The sequence below is a fragment of the Epinephelus lanceolatus genome, chromosome 12 (genome assembly GCF_041903045.1).
Source record: "Epinephelus lanceolatus isolate andai-2023 chromosome 12, ASM4190304v1, whole genome shotgun sequence".
Classification (NCBI taxonomy): Eukaryota; Metazoa; Chordata; class Actinopteri; order Perciformes; family Serranidae; genus Epinephelus; species Epinephelus lanceolatus.
The window spans coordinates 25,880,645-25,902,386 of record NC_135745.1 but is presented as its reverse complement, the minus strand read 5'-3'; the positions used below and the strand labels follow the sequence as shown (position 1 = coordinate 25,902,386).

The 21,742-nt window shown below is 42.2% G+C and overlaps 1 protein-coding gene across 1 annotated transcript in view; it reads right to left on the bottom strand.

The window, feature by feature from the left end:
- Nucleotides 1-14,247, bottom strand: part of slc1a7a (solute carrier family 1 member 7a) — a 76,598-nt gene extending 62,351 nt beyond the window's left edge. Inside the window, exon 1 of the mRNA XM_033649994.2 lies at nt 13,635-14,247. Coding sequence (XP_033505885.1) covers nt 13,635-13,775 — 141 coding nt within the window. The 5' untranslated portion in view covers nt 13,776-14,247. The remainder of the gene's footprint in view (nt 1-13,634) is intronic.
- Between the last annotated feature and the right edge of the window lie 7,495 nt (nt 14,248-21,742).

Here is a 21,742-nt window from a genome sequence, read left to right as displayed (position 1 = left end):
GCAGAGACTTCCTTGATAGTGGTTACTATCACATTTACAGTGAAATAAAATAAAACATTTATATTAAAAGTTATATTACTATTGTAATAGTAATGTAGTTGTGATCAGGAGGTGATTTGAGTTTTCATTCAGTAATTATGTGTAGCTGCTGCTCCTGGTACAGGGTTGTAGAGGGGCTGGAGCCTATCCCAGCTGACACTGGGTGACAGGTGGGGTTGGGGACTATCACAGTGCTGACACATGGAGACTGAAAACCATTCACGCTCACATTTACACCTACAGGCGATTTAGAGTCACCAGTTAATCTAACCTGCAAGTCTTTGGACTGTGGGAGGAAGCCGAAGAACCCGGAGAAAACTATGCTGACACATGCAGCACATGCAAACTCCGCACAGAAGTGTGATTTAATTACTTGTGTGAAAATCAATCATCTGCGTAGAGGAGTCAGATATGATATATGACAAAATTTGCACAGTCTAGTTGCCAGAAAGTTGCCAGTTAGCATTATACAGTATGTTTCTTCAAACCACAAATACATTACACTTGCATGTTTCATACGTATTATATCAATGTTTTTAAAGTGATGTTATATACTGTATGTGCTGACTTTGTCATCTAGTGGTCAAGGAGATGGCGGACGGCGTGACTCCTAGGCAAGGTGCCTGCCAAACTCCAGATGACTGTTTGCGATCAACAAACAACAAAACCTGTTGTGTTTCAGCGAGTCATCGTTGTGTTTCCATCAACTTCTTAAGCGGGATTTATACTTGTGTACCAGACCCTATGCTGTAGCCTACGCACGTGGCCTATGCCGTTGTGAGCATTTATACTTCTGCGGTGGTGTCTGTGTCACTTTGCAGTTACACCTCCTATACACTAGTTGGCGGCAGAGGTTTCTGTGAAGTGCCGTAAAGTTTAGTTGATTCAAAACACACATTAAACACACATTAAACGTGGCTTAATAGAGACAGTTTCAAACACAAGTACACAAATCAGCTTCACTGTAACTCGCAGCATTCACAGACAAACACTTGTCTTTATCTGGACACATTTTCCCCACAAATACAACATGCTAATGTTATTAGCACAAGCCTATGGCATTTTACATTGTATGAATTAACCTAGTGACCAGCAAACTTTTCCTCTACTCTTATGAAACCAGGGACAACAGCAACATTTAACAAAGGTAACGTTACAAAATTCAGCTCCATTACAACTCAGGTTCACCGACAAAAAAACAGTCTTATACTAAACACGTTTTCCAAACAAATATAACATGCTAACGTTATTAGCACAAGTCTATGGCATTTTTACATTGTATAAATTAGCCTAGTGACGATTTCCACTGCTCATATGAAGCCAGGATAAATCCCGAAACATAAATCACCAAAGGATAAATCACACACAAGACTTAAAATGTTATTTTTGTGGAGGCTTTATTGTCTTCACAATTTATTGTTTCTTATCTGTGAAATTAAAGTAAATAAGAGCTTTGTTTCCACTGAGGCAAATGGTTTCAGCTTACAAAAACAGACAGGAGGTCTGCGTCACAGTGATGGTGTAGTTACATTTCTGGGGAGTTTCATGTCAGGCTACGGTGTAGGGTACGCCGTAGGCTCTATGTCTATGCAGGGCCAAGCCATAGGTATGGCATCGATACAGCGCAGAAGTATAAATTCCGCTTTTTGGTCCAAACGTGAGTGTTTTGTAGTCACGCTGGCAGGGATAGGCTAATAATGAGCCAAGCTAAATTATGTTAATAAGCTAGTGTGTTCCCGACTATGGTTTGGAGCTGGTAAGGTGTCACTGAGAGAGCTAACAGTATGCAACACTAAAAAGACAATTTTTTATTATCTAGTTCATGGCAATTTTCGGGACTCAGTGAGTGGAGTCTTGGTAGTCATCCAAAGTGGCTAATAGCAACTGATGAGTAACAGGCTTCAGAGATCTGGTAAGTGCACTTCTTTCTAACTCCACATTCACAGATTTTTTTTTCATTTTCAAACTTGTAGACGGCAGTCTAGACTCCACATAAACAGCCACCACAACTAGTCGGTCTGATGACTGAGAAGGCAACCTGGTCTCACTCCGAAGTCACGGAAATCCGGTGTTTGGGCAGTGACTTGACAGACACTAATGAAATATGCTGTCCTTTAAGTTGGGGTGTTTTACCGATGTAGTGCATTTATTTTGAAAGAGACCGTATGTAAACGGTAAATTTCCTGTGAAAACAGAAATGTATTTTGAAAGAAGACAATGTACTATGTAACAGACAGAACTTGACACGGTGTCCCAGAACACCCTCCGCACCCAGGGGACCTTTCACATCGGATCTGGACGTGGAAAGGCCATGACCAAATGTATGTGACAAGGTGGGACTGAGAATGTGTTGGAGAGAGATTACTTCTGTATGAGTCTATTGTTTTCTTTTTTAGGAAAAATCTTGTTTAGTATATCTTTAACAATGGATGTTTTGTCTGAATTGAAGGACGTATGAATCTGGAATGCAGTAAGCATTTAACTGAACACAGTTAAAAGTAAAAGTTTTAAAAGTTAAAAAGTGGATGCAAGATTTGTAAAAAAAAAAAACAAAACAAAAAAAACAACAAAACCAAAACATGTTATTTCATGATGACAGTACGTCATGAGGGGGTAAAAGCCAGTTGAAAAACAAAACAAAAGTGAAGAGTTGGATTTGAAAAAAAAATAAATAAAAAAATAGGAATTTAAGTACAGCACATCTGTGCAGTGAGATGGAGCAATAAAAGCTTCCTGAGTCTGTGTTGGAGTGACAGAGCTTTTAGGCCAAATGGCTGAGTGAATATGTTTGTGTGTGTGTGGAGTGCAGAGTGGGTGTGGGTACATTTCTATGTTTTGTGTTGTTGTTTGTCAGTCTGTGAACATAGCATTCTTATGAGAGAACTCGGCCGCTGACAGCACCGTGAATTGCGCACCACTTGCAACCGCTACCTGCCCAGTCCTAAGGTCAGATTCACAAAAGGTTCTGAGCCGATGATAGTAAAGTGCAAACATGGTCTTAAAGTTTTGCAGCTGAGTGCATTTTGCCTTTTTTTCCAATTATCCATGTTGCAAAGTATAATTATTGCCTTTGCATCAAGAGCACAGCAGGTAGAACAGCAGAAAGAAAAATAAAAGATATTTTCAGACAATGAACTACAGGTCCCAATCAACTGCATGCAGAGGCATTCTTCAAAACATGAGGCAAGGAACGACAACGTGACTGAGAAACTGTATCTGGGATTTAATATGTCAGTCTGTCAACATGCTTCAGTTACCACCAACTGTCTGAAGACATTAATAATTTCACTGTAACTGCACGTGGCTGTTAGCGCTTATCTTAGTGATTTGGACTGTTTATACAATGAGATTTATTTGCATAGAAAGGGGAAATGTTGTGTCAAATGTATGCATATTATCTCATTTAAATACATGCAAACTGCGGAGCACAGAGGCGGTTTTTCTTAGCAGCACAGTTAAGGGTGCATTTCACCCTTTGCAGATGCTTTGAGGACGCCACAGTTTAGTTTAGTTTTATTTGTGCGGGTGTGTCCACAAAAGCTGCACAGTGTTTTGGGGAATTTGCCCCAAAGTGTGTGTTTGAAAGGATAAGCTGTCACTGAGTTCTCCAGCGGCTAAAAGTGGAACAAACACACTGGCTGCTTCTGCAAGATGTTTGGTACGCTCATACAAGTTTTTCAATGGAGAAAAATAACTTTCTACCTGACAACTATGTTTTGAGCTGGTAGACAACAGGGACACAAAAGAAAGAGACAATCTGCCCTTGAATACTTTGCATTGTTAAATATTGACAGAGAGACAGAGCGACAATTCCTGTTACAATGTCGCACATATGAAGACATCAGAACAAAGTTCTTTACAAACATTCAATGTGAACTCCAACATTTTGACTCACTCTGGTAGCAGGCTAAAACGCAACATCTACTTGGAGAAAATAGCGTCAGCACCATAGATTGAGCAAGATATGTCAGTGCATGTCACAGCCAAAGAGACAATCAGCACAACAACATAAAGTTCATCTCATCACAGATCACACTCTGCCTTTCTATTTACTCCTTCAAAGTATCTGTTAATGTTGTTAATTGTTTCTGGATTCACTCTTTTAAACTGTAATTGTGCTTTGGCAACACATATGGAATGTCATGCCAATAAAGCTTATTGAATTGAATCTATTTTCGCAAGTGTGTGCAGGCCCCTAGACATTTTCCATAGGGGTGTCTAGATGGGGCCACTGAAAATCTTGGGTAGGCACACCAAAACCAGAGGCAATATGAAAATTTAGGAACTGCACTGATATGCTTTGGTTTCTTATTTTACAGTTAATGTTGCTAATTATCTGAAGTGCAGACCGGTGCAGTTTACATTTTGAGTTCCACAAAAATCCTGTGTTATGTATGCTTACATGTTAGGCGATCCATTGTTCTTCAAATAGGCTGGTTGTCCTATCAGTTAAAATACAAATGCACAGCTTTAATCTGAAGGAGTATATTAATTGTAAGTAACAAAATATTTACTGGGAAGAAACCCCCTCAAGTTCAGAGACTCGTTGGTACCCATAGAACCCATTTTAAAACAGATATCATGAGGTGAGGGTTCAAAGGACCCCTCTGAAAATGCCTGATGATCTCACATCAACTTTGGCCTAAGTTTGGAGCTACATTCAGCCCCCTTCCCAACCAACGTGGTCTCACTCTGAAGTTGTCGAAATCCAGCAGTATCAGACACTGATGAAGAAGTCGTCCTTTAACATTGGCATGATACGCAGCCGGTTGCTGTTATAGTTTAATGGCACTAAGTGGCATCAGGGGGAATTTGGCGGGACGTGAACGAAAGTTAAGGAGACGAAAGTCCAAATAGGGTGAGCAGGAGGGAGGGCGGATGGGTCCAACCAACCACAACTCAACCCAACCACATGCATTAGTTGTTAAAGGCAAAAAAACATAAATCGTGGTGTTTTACCGACGTGCATTTAGTATTTTGAAAGAAGACAATGCATGCAACAGGCAGAACTTGACACAGCGTCCCAGAACGTCAACCCCCAACACACCCAGGGTACCTTTCACATTGTATCTGGACGTGGAAAGTCCATGACCAAACGTCAATATGTGACGAAGTTGGAGTGAGAATGTGTCGTCCCAACAAACTGTACCCATATGAATGTTACAACTTGATGCCATAGGTTGTCTAGTTTCACAAAATACCACGATAAGATACCTATGTGTCAGTTTAAAAAATGAGCATGTCACAGTAATGTCAGCCTCAAATTACTTTTGCTAGGGGGGAGCAAGTGGGGGGAAAAGCAGTCGTATTAAGGGGGCCATGGCCCACCTGATACAATTTAACCCCCCTAGCTTTGAATTAAATTGTCCATTTAAATACCATTGCTTTCCTCAACTCTGCACCTTTGTTTTTTGTTTTTTTTTTAGTTCGCCATGTTAATCATTTTAACATACGCCTGTGATATTCTGTCACATTTATGCTCATGTGTTTGTGTCCACTTCCTGTTTTATTTTGAAATGTGTTCTCATTGTGTTTAGTGTTTCTTTTACTTCCTGAGTTTTCCTGCCTTTGTTGATAACCTCATGTGTTTCACCTGTGTCTTGTTCCAGTCACCTGTGTGTAGTTAGTAATCAACCCATGTGTCTTTAAAGCCCAGTGTTTCCCCCATTTAGTTGCTAGATTATCATTGTCGCTTTAGTGTGTTCATGCTTTCCAGCCTTTTCCTTGTGTTTGATTCCTTGGTTTTTGACTCGGCTTGGATTTATGGGCTTTGGTTTTTGGGTGATTTCCCTGAATTTACTTTTCTGCCTCCGCTGACTGCCCTGACTGCCTACGTAAAGATTTGGATTTGATAAACTGTTCTTGGTGTTTTGTATTCTGCTGCAACTGAGTCCCAGTTTTGTACTAGATCGTTACGATGCCATTTATTGTTATGTTGTCTTGAAAAATGTCAAGTAAAAAATCACTTTGTGGTGCTTAACCTTTGCTGATTGATTGCACACTTTAAATCACCTGGTCCAGTCAGTCTGTGTCAATAAAACTAAACGCTGAAAAAAATATTCACCTTTAACTACTTTGACAAATTTTTTTAAAAGCATATAAAGAGAGGCCAGCGCATTTTATGAATGCTGTGTATAAATGGCAGCATGCGTAACACTGTAACATATACGCCCTACACTCTGACTTTTCACTTTGCATTCATGGATGCAGCGTGAACATGACTGTCCTCACCTTCACCCTGCCAGCTGCCACACAGTTGACTCTAATCCACTACCACCCTTTTTATTCTACACAAAAAAACTGTTCACTATTCAGTGTAGTGCAGTGCTTCCTCATACAATGACGTATTCTCCTCTTTTCAAGGGAATGAATTCTCACCATCCGTGACCTGGAATTAAAAAACAAACTGGGAACCACATATGCTTGACTTTTTAAAATGAACATGAATTGTTCACCTCGAGGTCAGGGATGTTGAGAGGCACTACTCAGGCAGTAATTCCCCTGCTCAGAGAGTAAAAATCATCCTTGACAGACTCAGTGTGGGCAGATTGTCTTGTTGACCACAGTCCCAGCTCGCTGTGTTTGTCACAAAGTCACAGAAGTGAGCTTTATTCAATCCCGTGTATTTTGGCAGGGTTAATTACCTCTGACACATCAGAGGAAAAGGCCGCGGGACAACAATGTAAGTTAGGGGGTGAAAAGTCTGAGTAAAGTGAGTGGGAGAGGTGGCGGATGGGTCTAACAGTCACCAACGTTGTTTTCGCTTCCCATATGAATGTAAAGCCAATGTGGCGAAATGTGACGAGGTCGGAGTGAGCATGTGTAGCTTTAGGAGGGACCTGCAGGGTATTTAGTCATGCTGAGTGTCAGTTAGTCCACCACTTTAGTCCAGATGGAATTATTTTCACAACTACTGGGTGAAGTTTGCAGTCCAAAGACATTCGTGGTACCCAGAGGATGAATGCTAACGACTATGATTTTCCCCTCACTTTTCCTGCCGCTCCAACATGAGGTCAAAATTTGAATGCCGCCAATACTTTGATTTATGATTAAACACCTGCAAAACTAATGACACTACAATCAACCTGTAATTTTTGTTCAGTGCTAATTAGCAAGTATTACAAAAGCTAGTTCACATCCTAAACATCATACCTGCGAGTTAGCGTTGTCATTTGTACATCAAGCCCCCAGGAACAGCGCCAGGCTATGAAGCCAATTTCAAATACAACCAAATGTGAAATTACAACATTTGGGTCTCTTTTGTGATGCCATGGGGCCCAGCAAATTTTTTTTCCAATAGACATTGTGAAAGAAATGTTTATAAATCAGTGGATTTTTTTAGCCTCATAGTACCAGTGAAATAATTCATTCCACTATTGAGATTTGATCCATTTCATCTGATGACATTTCTTTTTTTTTTCCCCAATTGAGTTTGCAGAGATAATAACTCAAAAGGAGCCAAGTCTGTAGTGCACTTGCTCTATGGGCCCCACGATGCTGAACATCTGCATCTGGAGTTGCATGAGATACTTCTCCATGGTCGGTGTAGACCTATTACCAAGATGGCAGTCGGCACATCCCCAGTTTGGAGAAGCAGGCTGGAGTACCACCACGGAAGCTAAAACTATTTTAGCCACCTAAAAAATTAATATCAGTTGAAGTCTGTGCTATATTTCGAATATTTTCACCACTTTACCTTGCTGTTAGTCAGTGATTTGTGATGGGGAACTGAAGCCACTACATCACTCTCACCAAAGCCAGACTCCAGTGAAGAAAACCAGTAGTTTAACATTGCCGAACACAGCTGGTGGTCTACCGCTGCCTCGAACAGTTAGTTTGGTTGTGTCATTGTGTAACTGTGGCATTTAAAAGGGTTAGTTTGGATTAGCCAGAGCCACACAATAACACAAACTCACTAACTGATCAAGGCAGCGGTAGACCAGCAGCTCCCATGCTCGTCAAAGGAGGCTGGTGGCTGTGACGAGAGCATAGATGGAGAATTTAAGCTGTTAACGGCTTTCCTGTTGAAACTGGCTGTCTGTGTTGAGGTAAAGCATTGGAAATATTCTCAATATAGCACACACTGAAACTGTTATTGATTTTTTTAAGCAGCTAAAATACATTTTGCTGCTGCCCCCATCCACAGCAGTGCATTGCTTAGCTTCTGTGTCAGTACTCCTGCCTGCCTCTCCAAACTGGGGGTGTGCCGACAGCCATTTACTGAAGATAATACACTATGGATGAGTACCTCATACAACCCCACTTCTAAAGATCCGAACTATCCTTTGAAGGATACCAATGAGACTACGATGTTCCATTTCTATAAATGCGAGTTTGCTCACATGCAAAAAGGAGATGTGTGCTCCATGTTAAACAGACAGCTGCTAAAGTATTAATGTACTTTTTTGTTTTTTCTTTGTAGTAATCTCATTTTGTGTTCTCATTTTTGTAATGTGGAGTTATATGTTGTATTTTTTGGTCTATATTGTCAGTCTGTAACTTTATGTGGCTGCTGTCTCGGCCAGGACACTCTTGAAAAGAGATTTTAAATCTCAAGAGTTCAGGAGGTGGTCAGGCGTGCAAAGGCTTCTTCGGCCCCAGGGCCTAATGGAGTCCCCTACCGGGTTTATAAAAGTGCGCCTGATACCCTTAAATTTTTGTGGAAACAGCTAAGAATAGTTTGGGTAAAACAAATTATACCAAGAGCATGGCGTAGGGCAGGGGGTGTCCTCATTCCTAAGGAGAAGGAGTCTGTGGACCTTAGCCAGTTCCGGATGATTTCTCTCTTGAATGTGGAGGGGAAGATTTTCTTTAGTGTAGTAGCGCAGAGACTAGCTAGCTACTTAGAAAGGAATAGCTTAATAGATACCATGGTGCAGAAGGCAGGAATACCAGGTTTTTCAGGGTGTTTAGAGCATGAACTAGCATGATCTGGCACCAGATTCAGGCAGCAAAGATTAACAAAAGGGACCTACATGTAATATTTTTAGATCTTGCAAATGCGTTTGGTTCAGTACCGCACAGCCTCATTTGGAGTGCGTTTGACTACTTCAGAGTGCCACAGGTAGTTGTTAACTTAGTGAAAGCATATTTTCAGGATATTAGGTTGTGTCTAAGTACAGCAGGTTTCACAACAGGTTGGCAGAGGCTAGAAATAGGCATCATGGCAGGGTGTACAATTTCTCCATTTACTATGGCAATGGAAGTAATCATCAGGGCTTCTAAGTGGGTGGTAGGTGGAGAGAGACGGCAGAATGGGTTGCATCTTCCACCAGTTAGGGCTTACATGGATGACATGACACTGGTGACCACAACAATGCCATGTACAAAGAGGCTACTAGAGAAGGTAAATAAGAACCTCAAGTGGGCCAGCATGAAAATCAAGCCTAGTAAATCTAGAAGCATCTCGATATGTAGAGGGAAGTTAAGTGATAGGAAGTTTGTCATAGATGATGAGGACATCCCAACAATTAGGGAAAAGTCAGTAAAGAGCTTAGGTAGGTTGTACAATGTAGAGTTGAATGATAAGGAACAGGTGGTGAAATTTAGAAAAGATGTGGCTGAAGGATTGGATAGAATAGATAAATCAGAACTTCCAGGAAAGTTGAAGTTGTGGTGTTTGCAATTTGGGCTATATCCTAGGTTAATGTGGCCACTGTCAATTTATGAAATTCCAATATCTGTTGTGGAGAGAATTGAAAGGTCGGTTAGCTCCTACGTTAGGAAGTTGTTCGGCGATCCTAAGTGCCTAAGTAGTGTTGCATTGTATGGAAAAGGGATACTTCACCTGCCAGTATCTAGTTTAACAGAGGAATTTAAATGTACCAAGGTCAGGACAGAGCTCTTGTTATCTGGCAGTAAGGACGTGGTAGTTAGGAGTGTGGTTCCAAATCCAACCAAGGGGAGGAAGTGGAATCCAAGATCGGCAGTTCAGGAGGCAGAGACAGCTCTTAGACATGCAGAGATTGTAGGTAATGTTCAGTTTGGCCGGGGAGGCCTGGGGCTTGGCTCAGGTAAACCGGTATGGAATACAGCAGGCCTCAAAGATAAAAGAAAGCTGGTTGTAGAACAGATACACAGACAGGAAGAGATAGTAAGGGGTGCAAAGGTAGTGGCACAGGCTAAACAGGGACAGTGGTTGAATTGGGAAAGTGTAGAGAAGAGGAAGCTTAGTTGGAGGGACCTGTGGAGTATGGAGGAAAATCGTATTAGATTCCTGGTAGGGGCTACATACGATGTCTTACCAACCCCCCAGAACCTAAAACTGTGGGTAAATGAGGACCCATCATGCCCATTGTGTTCACGTACTGCAACTTTAAAGCATATTTTGTCAGGCTGTAAAGTTGGCTTGTCACAAGGCCGATATACATGGCGACAAAATCAGGTGTTGAAATGTTTAGCTGCAGGCATCGAAGGGAAACGAAGACAGGTGAATTCAGAAGGTGTTAAGGATAGGAGCTTAGTAATTCAGTTTGTCCGTGAGGGAGAGAAATACAGAAGGGATAAGTTAGTGAGGAGGCAAAGGTGTGGCCGCCTAGAAGGTGCTTGTGATTGGGAAATGCAAGTAGATTTAGGGGGAAAGCTTGTTGTTCCTCAGGAAATAGTCTGTACCAGGCAGAGGCCTGACTTAGCGTTGTGGTCAGTGAGTCAACGGATAGTTTATTTCATTGAGCTGACAGTTCCTTGGGAAGACTCAGTGGAAGAAGCCTATGAAAGAAAAAAGCTTAGATATGCAGACTTAGGAGCAGAAGCTGAGCAGCGAGGATGGAAGACTAGGATTTGTCCAGTGGAAGTGGGGTGTAGGGGATTCATAGCAAGATCAACTGTCTCACTCCGGGGGAACTCGGAGTGCGGGGACAGAGTTTGAGGAAGACAGTGAGGGAAATGTCAGATGAAGCAATTAAATGCAGCCAGTTTATCTATTACAGAAGAAATAATGTCAGCTGGGGGCCAGCAGGGGGAACTACTAAGCAGGGCACATAATTCCTTGAGATCAGGTGGAGAGATCCACTTCCTGTCAGGAGAAATCCAGGAAGAGGAAGTATTTAAGTGTGGGAGTGGCCTATTGGAATCCATTTTGTTTGAGGCCATGCGGCAAGGTGAGTGTGCTTGCTGATCCTGTAAGTCCAGTTAGCTCCTTTAACTTTAGCTTATATTGTAGTTATGCTATGTAGTGTGTGAAATAGAGTATGGTGAATGTGACAGGAAAGCTAGTATCAGCATTGCTTCTGCCTGGAGCTCGCATGTATGGAGCCTGGGTTTGGTTGAAGATGGCAGTGCTGTTTGGGCTGAGAAAGCCATGTGTAAGTAAGGATGAAATCCAGGAAGAGGAAGGTTATTTAAGTGTGGGAGTGGCCTATTTGAATCCATTTTGTTTGAGACCATGCTGCAAAGTGAGTGTGTTTGCTGATCCTGTGAGTTCATTTATCTCCTTTAACTTTAGCTTACATTGTAGTTATGCTATGTAGCGTGTGAAATAGAGTATGGTGAATGTGCTAGTAAAGGTAGTATCAGCATTGCTTCTGCCTGGAGCTCGCATAAACGGAGCCTGGGTTTGGTTGAAGGTGGCAGTGCTGTTTGGGCTGAGATCACTGTCTAGCCTCCTGGAGATGTCATTGTTGTGAGGGCTCGTCCTGGGGAGGTAGACTGTACAGCCTAACCCGGCGGGGGAGTGTGATAGCCTAACAAGGCTTCCTTCCCTGGGTCTACCTCCTCTGTGGTAGTATAGGTAAGGTAAAGGAGGTTGTTCGGTTAGTGTGGGGAGCAGTGAGACCTGGCATTAGGGGAGTGTCTCTGGGACGCCAGAGATCACTGTCTAGCCTCCTGGAGGTGTCGTGGGACCAACTAGACGAAACACCGGTGAAAGGAGGTTCCCACCCGATGACCCCAAAGACATGTTAGTTATTACTGCTCACTGGTCTGTATAGTTAAGCCTTGCCATAATAGCTTATCGTAGGGCTTAGGAGGTTATTCACTGAGTGCTGATCCTTTTTTTTTTTTTTAGAGCACAAACTTCTTGTGTTTACTTGAATTTTCTGGTTTAATAAAGGTTAAATAGAGCAGTGCACATGGATCATGGATGAAGGCACACATCTGAAGCCCCCCGTGTCTCGCTAGAAATTCATTTGACGTCACAGGCATGCTCAAACATCAATGGCAATACCCACACATGCCTTACATCATACAAAATCCCACATACACCAACCACCTCTTAAAGGACAAAATTTTCATCATCCGGTTTCAAATGCATTTCATGTTTCTGTACTGATCAAGCACCCTTTAAAGAGCAGCTTCTCTGTCGAATCTAATTTTGCACATGCTTTCTCTGCTAAGACTTTGTAACATTTTTTCATGTCTTTCTACCCATAAATTCAGTCATTATCAAACACAACGCGCTCAGAGGAATAATCATCCAGTTGCCTGCAGAAATGTCATTTCTCTGTTCATCTGCAACCTCTTAGCATTCTCTGAATTCCAACTATTTAATTCCACTTCCCATTCAGTCATGTGTGAATTATATAAGTGGACATGAATTGTTGACTTCATGTCTCTGTGAGTGATTGACAACTAATCTCCCCACCGGCAATCCCTCTCCGTGGAGTCCGTCTGAGAGGCTATAGGCAATCTGAGCGACTGATAAGATACAGTTTCACATTAAAAAAACAACAACTATTCTCTTGCTCTTGGGGATGTCTTCTGCCATTACAATGTGCCTGCTGCAGCAGGCAAATTGGCTTTTAGATGAGCCAATTTAATTCCATTCTTGAAGCCAGCTTACCATTCTCATGTGGCGCTTTTTTCTTCTTCTCTCATCAAAAGCAGACGACCCCAGAGGCTTCTTAACGCTGTATTTCTACGTTTTGCTCACACTGCAATTCCAGTGTGAGCAAGAAAAAGAACCTTGTGGGAGTCTCTTAGGTGGAACGAGCAGCCACCATCAACCAAGTCTTTTCCAGCTATCCGAAGGGTAATCTACTATTGATTACATTGTCCTGTCTTTTGCCTTAATGGTCCTAGTAGGGCCGATCGTGGTGATGAAACCTATACTTTGGTGGAATCAGATGGGCTTAGAGAGGCAAAGAGAGGCTGGTTTATAAAGATAAGGTGAACGAATTATTATTTGATGTAATTTCCTGTGTGGGGACTTGCAGTTTCTCCCACCTGGGGACAAAATGGAGTCCCCACATGGTTAATTTTGGGGTTAAGATTGAGTTTTAAGGTTAAAGTTGGAGTCGTGTCCAGGTTGAGGTGAGGGTAAATGCTAGAGTTAGGGATGTAGTGGTTATAGTGAAGCCTCCACAGAGTGAATGTCAACACAGTATCCTCACAAAGATAGATGTTCACGCTTGAGTGTGTTAAAATGGTGGTGTGTAGCTCATGGAATTGAGTAGAAGAGGCAGATGCAGGGAACAGGGAATTGGGTAATCGCTTGTATTAGGAGCTGTGGCGGTCTGAATTCATCACAGCATTTAAGACACACTTGAGTGGGGAGATAAGGCAGGCAGGCAGTTGGGCAGGTGGATAGTGTGTGTTGTGAGGGGGGGGGGGGGACGACCAGACGTTACAATCACCACCAGGCATTTGAACCAACTGACCTGCTCGGAGAGCTGCTTGCCTCTGAGGAAGAAGCCCAGCAGGCAGCCAATGACCACGGCCAGCACAGACAGGATGAGCAGTCCGTTCTGCTTGCAGACATTCTTCACCCGCCCCCACACTTCATCCAGAGCCACCGCCATCCTCCTCCACCGCCTCCTCCTCCTGCTTGTCCTGGTCCTGACTGCAACTTCCGAACCCCCCGCGGAGAAAACCACCAGACCAAGCCCCCCCCCTTTTTTAACCACTTATTCAGCCATATAGAACCAGCACAGAGCCAAGAGCCACCGACACCACCACCCCAGAAGAAAGTGGATGCAGCCGGTGGGGAGAGATAGATGGACGCAGACTGATGGAGGCGAAGGTGGGCTCGAGAGAGAAGAGACAAATGGGACAGAAAAAGTTTAAAGAAAGAAAAAAAAGTTGGGGTTTGATTAAGGGAGAGGGGTGAAGAGTAAAATTAAAGAGGTAGTCGTCCAAAAATAAAGCACTTTAGATGTTTCTGTGCTCCTCCTCCAAACCGCTCCCTTGATTATTCCACATGAGACTAAGAGCATCACACACTATCTCTGTCTATCTGTGTCTGTCTCGCTCCCTGTCAGTCACCTCCCTCTCCATCTCTCCAACCCCCACTGACACAGTCCTCCTGGTGGCCAACAGGGGGCCCTGCGACAGCTGGTGGTATTGTCATCAGGGTTAATACTACGATCCTATTAGGCTGCGCTGCACGACTCAGATCTAAGACTGGATTAGAGAGCTCTCTGAACAATTGGACAGCGGATTGTTCCAGACCATGAAAAAGAAAAAAAGGGAATAAATTGCACAACAAGTGACATGAGGTAAATAACAAAACAAAAACAGGGACTTCCAATGCTGGTTAGTTGTTGACCTGTTTTTATGTTTCACAGAGGTGCAGCACACATGATTGAACATGACAGGGACGACACGACTGAAAGAAAAAAAAAAGAATATATATGCATGGCATTAGTGCATGTCTTCAGGTGATTGCCCACTAATTGTATTTCATGTGGTCAGGTAAAAACACATGCCAACACAAACATGCTGCATCATGAATATATATTAGAGAGAGTGTGAGCTGAGTGCACTGAGGTGATATGGAGGGTAACACTAATGTGGTTTTATGTGATAAGGCTAGTAATAGTCCATACTTATGATAGTGTCAATCAAAATGTGCAACATTAAATCATTAATTTCTTTACCACTCACTTTATTGAAGGTGTCTTCATTTTCTTCTTAATTGGACAGCTGAAGAAGCGAGCTCGTCATAGATATGAACACGATGCATACATGTGTAAGGGGGGTGTAGGGTATACCAAGTAGATTTTAAAATCAGGTGGAGAGCAACACTGAAATAACCAAGGAGTCCAAGTCAAGTTAAAAAGAATAATTTATTACAATAATTACAATAGTTACAGTTACTTAAAACCCACGAGTGGTGTTGATAGTACCCTAAAGAAAGCAATGAGTTAACATACTAAAATACTACTTACTAAAAAAACAATGCAATGTAGTCATGAAAAAATATAAAGGCACACATAAAAATGTTCTTAAAAATGTCTAGGGCTGTAGTCTCCTGGTCAACTGGTCAATGATTTGGTTGATATGCTCTCGTCTGACCAAATTCTCATTGTTCGAATAATCGCCGTGTTACTTTCATAAGGAGAAAAATGATACGTCAATAGCTTTTCAGGATTAATCCATCATTTCCTGCAGCGGGAGGGACGGGCTAAATTACCTGTGAAAATGGGGGTGTTTTCAAAACACCTCCTTTGTTTACACATCGTTGAACTCGCCAGTTTCTGTATACTGACACCATTTCCCTCAGTGGAAACGAAGCTTGTATTTACTTGTATTTCACAGATAAGAAACAATAAATTGTGAAGACAGTAAAGCCTCCACTAAAATAGCATTTTAAGTCTTGTGTGTGCTCTATCTTTAAGGGATTTATACTTAGGGATTTATCTTGAGCAGAGGAAATCTCCACTCGTCACTAGGCTAATTTAAACAATGTAAAATGCCAAAGGCAGGCGCCAATAACGTTAGCATGTTGTATTTGTTTGGAAAACGTGTTTAGTGTGACAGTTGTTTTGTCGGTGAGTTGTAATGGAGCCAAATTGAGTGCCCTTACCTTTGTTAAATGTCGCTGTTGTCCCTGGCTTTATATGAAACAAGGGAAAGATCTCTAGTTGCTAGGCTAATGTATACCATGTAAAATGCCATAGGCTGGCACTAATAACGTTAGCATGTTGTATTTGCTTGGAAAACGTGTTTAGTGTAAGACAGTTGTTTTGTTGGTTAATCTTGTGAGTTGTAATGGAGCCAGATTATGTACCGATACCTTTGTTAAATGTTGCTGTTGTCCCTGGCTTCAGATGAGAAGAGGGAAAGATCGCTAGTAGCTAGGCTAATTTACACAATGTAAAATGCCATAGACTTGTGCTAATAACTTTAGCATGTTGTATTGGTGGGGGAAATGTGTCCAGATATAACCAAGTGTTTGTCTGTCAATGCTGCAATTTATAGTGAAGCTGATTTGCGTACTTGTGTTTGAATTTGTCTCTATTAAGCCATGTTTAATGTGTGTTACTTTAAGCCCCAACCTCCGGGGGAGACGAGTGAGGCCAATGCAGAAGTGCCAAAAACTGCAGTTCACTGACTGTCCACTTGAGGCTGGCTCCGGAAGTGAGTCAATCCCCATAGACCCCCATGTTAAAATGCCCAACTTTAAAGCAGAAATAAACATGTTTACAGCCTGGTACAAAAAATGGTTTTGGTCTCTAAAGCTAATTTCCTTTTTTTTAATTTTAATTTTTATTTTTATACAGTCTATGGTTACTTTACAGCACTTAACACACTCCTCCACCGCCGACTAGTGTTTTGGAGGTGTAACTGCAGAGTGACAGACGCACCACCACAGAAGTAAAAATAACGTGCAGATTTTTTTTTTCCCACGACTGATCGATCAGTTTAAGATTATGTACGACTTCAGTTGACCAAGATTTTCTTTGGTTGACTACAGCCCTAAAAATGTCCAAGGAAGCAGTTTGAATACCAGAAACAATCAGCTGTCCTTACCTCAGTCTTTGCAGAGTATCTGGCCAATATGGCGTTGGGACACCATTCTTCTGCGTCCAAAGCTATGGTCCGAAGTCCAAGCGTTCACAGGCAACCTGAGTTAGAGGAGTTAGGGGATAGAGCTCTCAGCTCTGTCCGATAGTTAGGCCTACAATATATGAAATTAAAGCAACACTTACCTTTCTGGAAATTTTACACTTTTCTTTGTTTAGGTTAAAATGCTATTAATAAGCTGATGACACACTAACAAGTGAATTCCACCAGAAATAAAAACTCATAATCATACCATTCTCATATGGTTCTAAGAAAACTCAGACCAACCATTGCATTCAGAGTTTTCTCCTGTTCTGTCTGTCTTCCCCACATGGAGGCCTTCGACTGATGTAACTGCTCGCCCCCCCACCATCATCACTCATCACTGACTCCAGTTGAGTTTTAAAACTCCGGGGTTGCATTTGACTGTCTTGGTTGTAATGTTACACTCTCCTCTTCCGTGTATCTAACGTTACCTTGCCAACGCCTACGTCTATTATAGACGTAATGAGGATGTAATGGAGGAGGGGGGACTAGGCCTTTGGAGGGAGGCGGGAGTTGTGGATGTTCAGATTTTTTCCAAGTGCTGTGTGAAATGCAAGAAAGGTAAGAGTTGCTATAATCCTTAAGTAGATAAATGAGGGAATAAATACATGTTTATAAATGTAAATTTAAATATACAAATGAGTCAGTATAGTTCAATAAATGAATAAATAAATAGGTTTTTTATTTTTTTTAAAGGGTGTTTCTCAAAGGGTTTCTTCTTATTTCAGGGGACTTTTATTCTTAATATTCCTATTATATGCAGAGTGTTTGTGGACACAGAGTCAAAATTCCATTAAACCTATGGCTACATCTAACAGATGAATATTGAATGAAATACAAGGTAAAGCAGAGTGTTTGTCATATTTCAACTGAGATTTTTAAATCAAGCTAAACTTTCTATGCTTCATTTGAATGTCTAATTTGCACGGGTTTGAAAGAAATCCAGCTCCCACACCAGGCTTTTGTCTCGCTATTCCTCCTCCAACATGTTCCCAGCCTGCTGCGCCCTGACTCAGCGGGGGCTATTACAGAATAAAGTAATTACTTACAATTTTCATTAACAAAAAAAAAAAAAAAAAACTCAACTCACTCACTCAACTGGTTCAAAACCCTATGTTTCAAGAAGAACGGTCTTTTGTATCTTGTGGCCATCCACAATGACACGAATCAATCTAAAAAATATTATGCACAAACATGGCAACTTTGTTTCTCAGATAATAATGACGCATTATTTGTACTTCTTCTGGACAACGTATTCAGATTCAGACACATCCCTAATGTGCTCATGTGTGGCCAAGTACAAATAATATACAGTTGGTTGCAACTTCTGTATGGAGGTGTGTGTGGATGTAGATTTGGAGCCAGGAGTGGTGGGATCGTGACATAAATGGCTTCACTTAGACCGATTTCATCCAAAAATTCAGGATGCTTTTAACTACATCTGTCAGCACCTCTCCAAAAGACTCTCAGCATGAAACTATAGAGGTGTGTAAAAATTGCACAAATTCTAATATGACTTTCAGACTGAGGTTGCACTGCAAAAAAAATCAGACCTGTATCTGTTTAAGAGCCACATATGAGAGTGGCCCAAATCAGAATAGAAAATATCAGTCTGTGGGGTTTGTGATGTTCACATTCTAAAAAAAATATGATCTGAGTTACATATAAGTAAAAAAAAAAAGAGACTACTTTTGCCTGCAGTCTGATTGCAGCCAAAGTGTGGATATTGTCTGGAAGAGAGATGTGCGTAAAGCAAATGTCACAGTAATGGGGCCTTGAGCACTGATGGAAAGTGTGGTAATGGTGTGGCGTGAGACATCACTGAGAAATCTTCTATTCTCCTGAATGATATCATCCAAAGACCAAATACTGATGTCTGTAGGCAATCAAAGGGGAATTGAAGCAATAAGGAGGAATTCAGTGAGGGTGAGATGTAAGCCTGTGTTACTCATGCTGCTGACAACTGCCTCATATACTATTCTGAAGGTACACTAAGGAGCCCACAGTGGCAAACCCTAGAACCTTACATGTGTAAAGAAACATTTTACTGTAACACTTGAGGAGTTGAAGGCCAGTATTAAACAGAGATGTGGATGAAGTCTTGTGGCCTGATCCACCACAGCCCAGGCACATTGTGTGCAAAGAATTGTGGGTGAGGATACGCACATGCATCCTGAAGGATGGACTTGGTCCTTGGTAGAATTCGAAGGATCCTTCACATTGCAACAATCCTTCAGCGTAATTCAATGACGTATCTTAATTGAATCTTAGCCACTCAGGGATCCTGCCTTGACTTTGAGAAGCACTGTATGACTCAAATCAGTCCTCTACTCCTCCACAGCTCCAACCTCTCATCTAAATATGGTCACTTCTGACTCCTAATAGCCAAGATGGCGATGGGCAAAATGCTGAACTCAAGGCTTCAAAATGTCCACAAACCAAAAGGTGACCAAACAGTAGCTACATCAGTTATTTTTTAAGTTTATGGGCTCCACCTCAAATGTTGCATCCACTTTCTCTCATCCCGATATCCCTCCTCAACTCCTCTATCCACATCCCCTGCCTGCCCCTCTGAGGTACCGTCACCCCCCAACAGTATGAACCGCGTTGGTCCGTGGGCTCATGGCCCCATTTCTGGGTTCGACTGTCAAGCCTGAACCCCAGAGAATGTGAGTGGGCTCCAGCCTGAAGAACAAACTGTTACCTGTGTGTCTTCATCTGCCCAAGTTTCTTATTTGCCTGTGTTAAACAACTGTCGCTGACTTCCAGAGTGCTGTATTTGGGCCCTAAATACACTTGTCACAATTATACCCACAAACATTATACCCTTCAGACAGAAAAAGCCACAAGGGTTTTTGATTAATACCATCCGTGTGCAGTCTCTTGCTTTTGCTAGTTTTGTGTAAGGTTTTGTGGTTAGTGTGTGCAGTTTTGTAAAAATAGCCTAAAGATAGTGCCTTAGCAGACATAAAATTTGTAATTGTAATTGAATGAGTACAAAGAGTTGGTTAATCTTGTGAGTTGTAATACAAAGTATTGACAGGTGGGGCTAAGTCCGGTTAGCACCCTACCATTTTTCTCTTTATTAGCTTTCCTCAAACACACTTGCAGTAAACCCTGCGGTTTCCAGTCAGTGGGAGATGAATTGTAATCATCTCACAATAAGACTAATTCTGAACAGCATCTATAAAAATGTAAATAATACAGTACTTTATTGAATCTGCTGTCACCTCTAAACTGAAATACACAATTCCTGGTGCGCTCGTCTCTTTTGGTTAAATACATAGCCCTTGCTGCGGGATATAATGTAATGCCTCTGCTCGATGTTGCTGGAATTTACTCTATCATAGTGTAATAGCTAGGCTGCAAAGGGGTGGATGTTTTCTGGAAATTTTCCAAGGCAAGTTGAGCTCAGGAATTTTGCACTGTTTAAATATAACAGCCCATTCCCATCCCCATTTGTCAATTTGCTAGCTAGCTAAGGGTCCGTACACATGCCGCTTTTTTGAGCCCAAGTCCCACACATCATCACTGATAACTTCCCTGTGCCTTTTGCCCTTCTGGACAGCACTCTTGCATTCGAACCCCACATAAAAACCACCTCCGCAACATTTCCAGACTCTGCCCATCGCTGTCCCAGTCTAGCACTGAAGTCTTGGTCCACGCATTTGTTATATCCTGTATTGACTACTGTAAAGCAGTTCTCTCTGGCCTTCCCACTGAAATCCTGAACAGGCTTCAATCATTCAAACCTCAGCTGCCCGGATCTTTACCCACACCAAATCATTCTCATCCAGCTACACTGGCTCCCTGTTCAGTACCAAATTGACTCCAAAAACCTTTTGCTCAGCTTCAAAGCCCTCCACAGCCTACCCCCCACTTACTTCTCTGACCCTCTCCAGGAGTACATCCCGTCCTGCTGCCTGCACTCTTCCTTTGCTGGTCTCCAAACCATTTCCACCTCGCGCCTCAGCACCATGGGTGACAGGGCTTTCAGCTGCACTGCTCCCAGGCTCTGGAACTCCCAACCCCCATACATTCAACAGTCTGACAGCATTAATTCCTTCAAATCCCATCACAAACCCCCCTTTTAAACAGTCTTACTGATTTTATCACAGGTACGCCTTGAGATAAACAGAGTTCAAGGCAGATATCTTTCCCTTCTTCCGTAAATATCAGTTTATGTGATCACTGATCATTTTAATATAGGACGGCACAGAGCTTTTCATCTGTCTCAGTGTCACAGTGTGCACATCCGTCCTGCCATACATGCCGCTTTCTCAGTTAACCCAGTAAATTTCCACTCACATCCCCTCTGCACTACACCTGCCTGTCAGCCTATCACCTGTCCACACATCTTCCACACCTGCCAGTCCACCACACCCACTTCGTCAAGCCAACTCCACTCAACTGTGCTTCATTACTCCCTGCCACTATAAAAACTCCAGCTTCACAGACCCTCGTTGCCAGATTGTTCTGTCATTCCAATGCCAAACTTCCCAGCGTGTGTTCCTGGACTGCTTTCTCGTTGCCGACCTCGCAGCGACGGAGGGAGAGGCGCCGATGTGTGACCTGTTCGGGGAGACATACAGGGAGAGTGTTGGACCTGCTGCCTCCCTGCCTACCCTTTTTGAAGAAGAGATGAAACATTACCAGAATGAGACACCACTACGAGCCGACCAGGATCCACTCTTGTGGTGGAAAACTATGCACTGAAATATCCAAACATGGCTCAGACAGCGAGGCAGAAGTTGGTCAGACCTGGCACTTCAGTGAGGTCAGAATGGGTGTTTTCATCCAAGTGTCACATTCATATTGCGCCAACAATAAGCATCTTATTTTTTGTGGGGGGTTTTTGTAAAAAAAAAAAAAAGAAGAAGAAAAAAAATAAATAAATAAATTTGAATATTATTCGAACTCTACTAAATTAATTCGA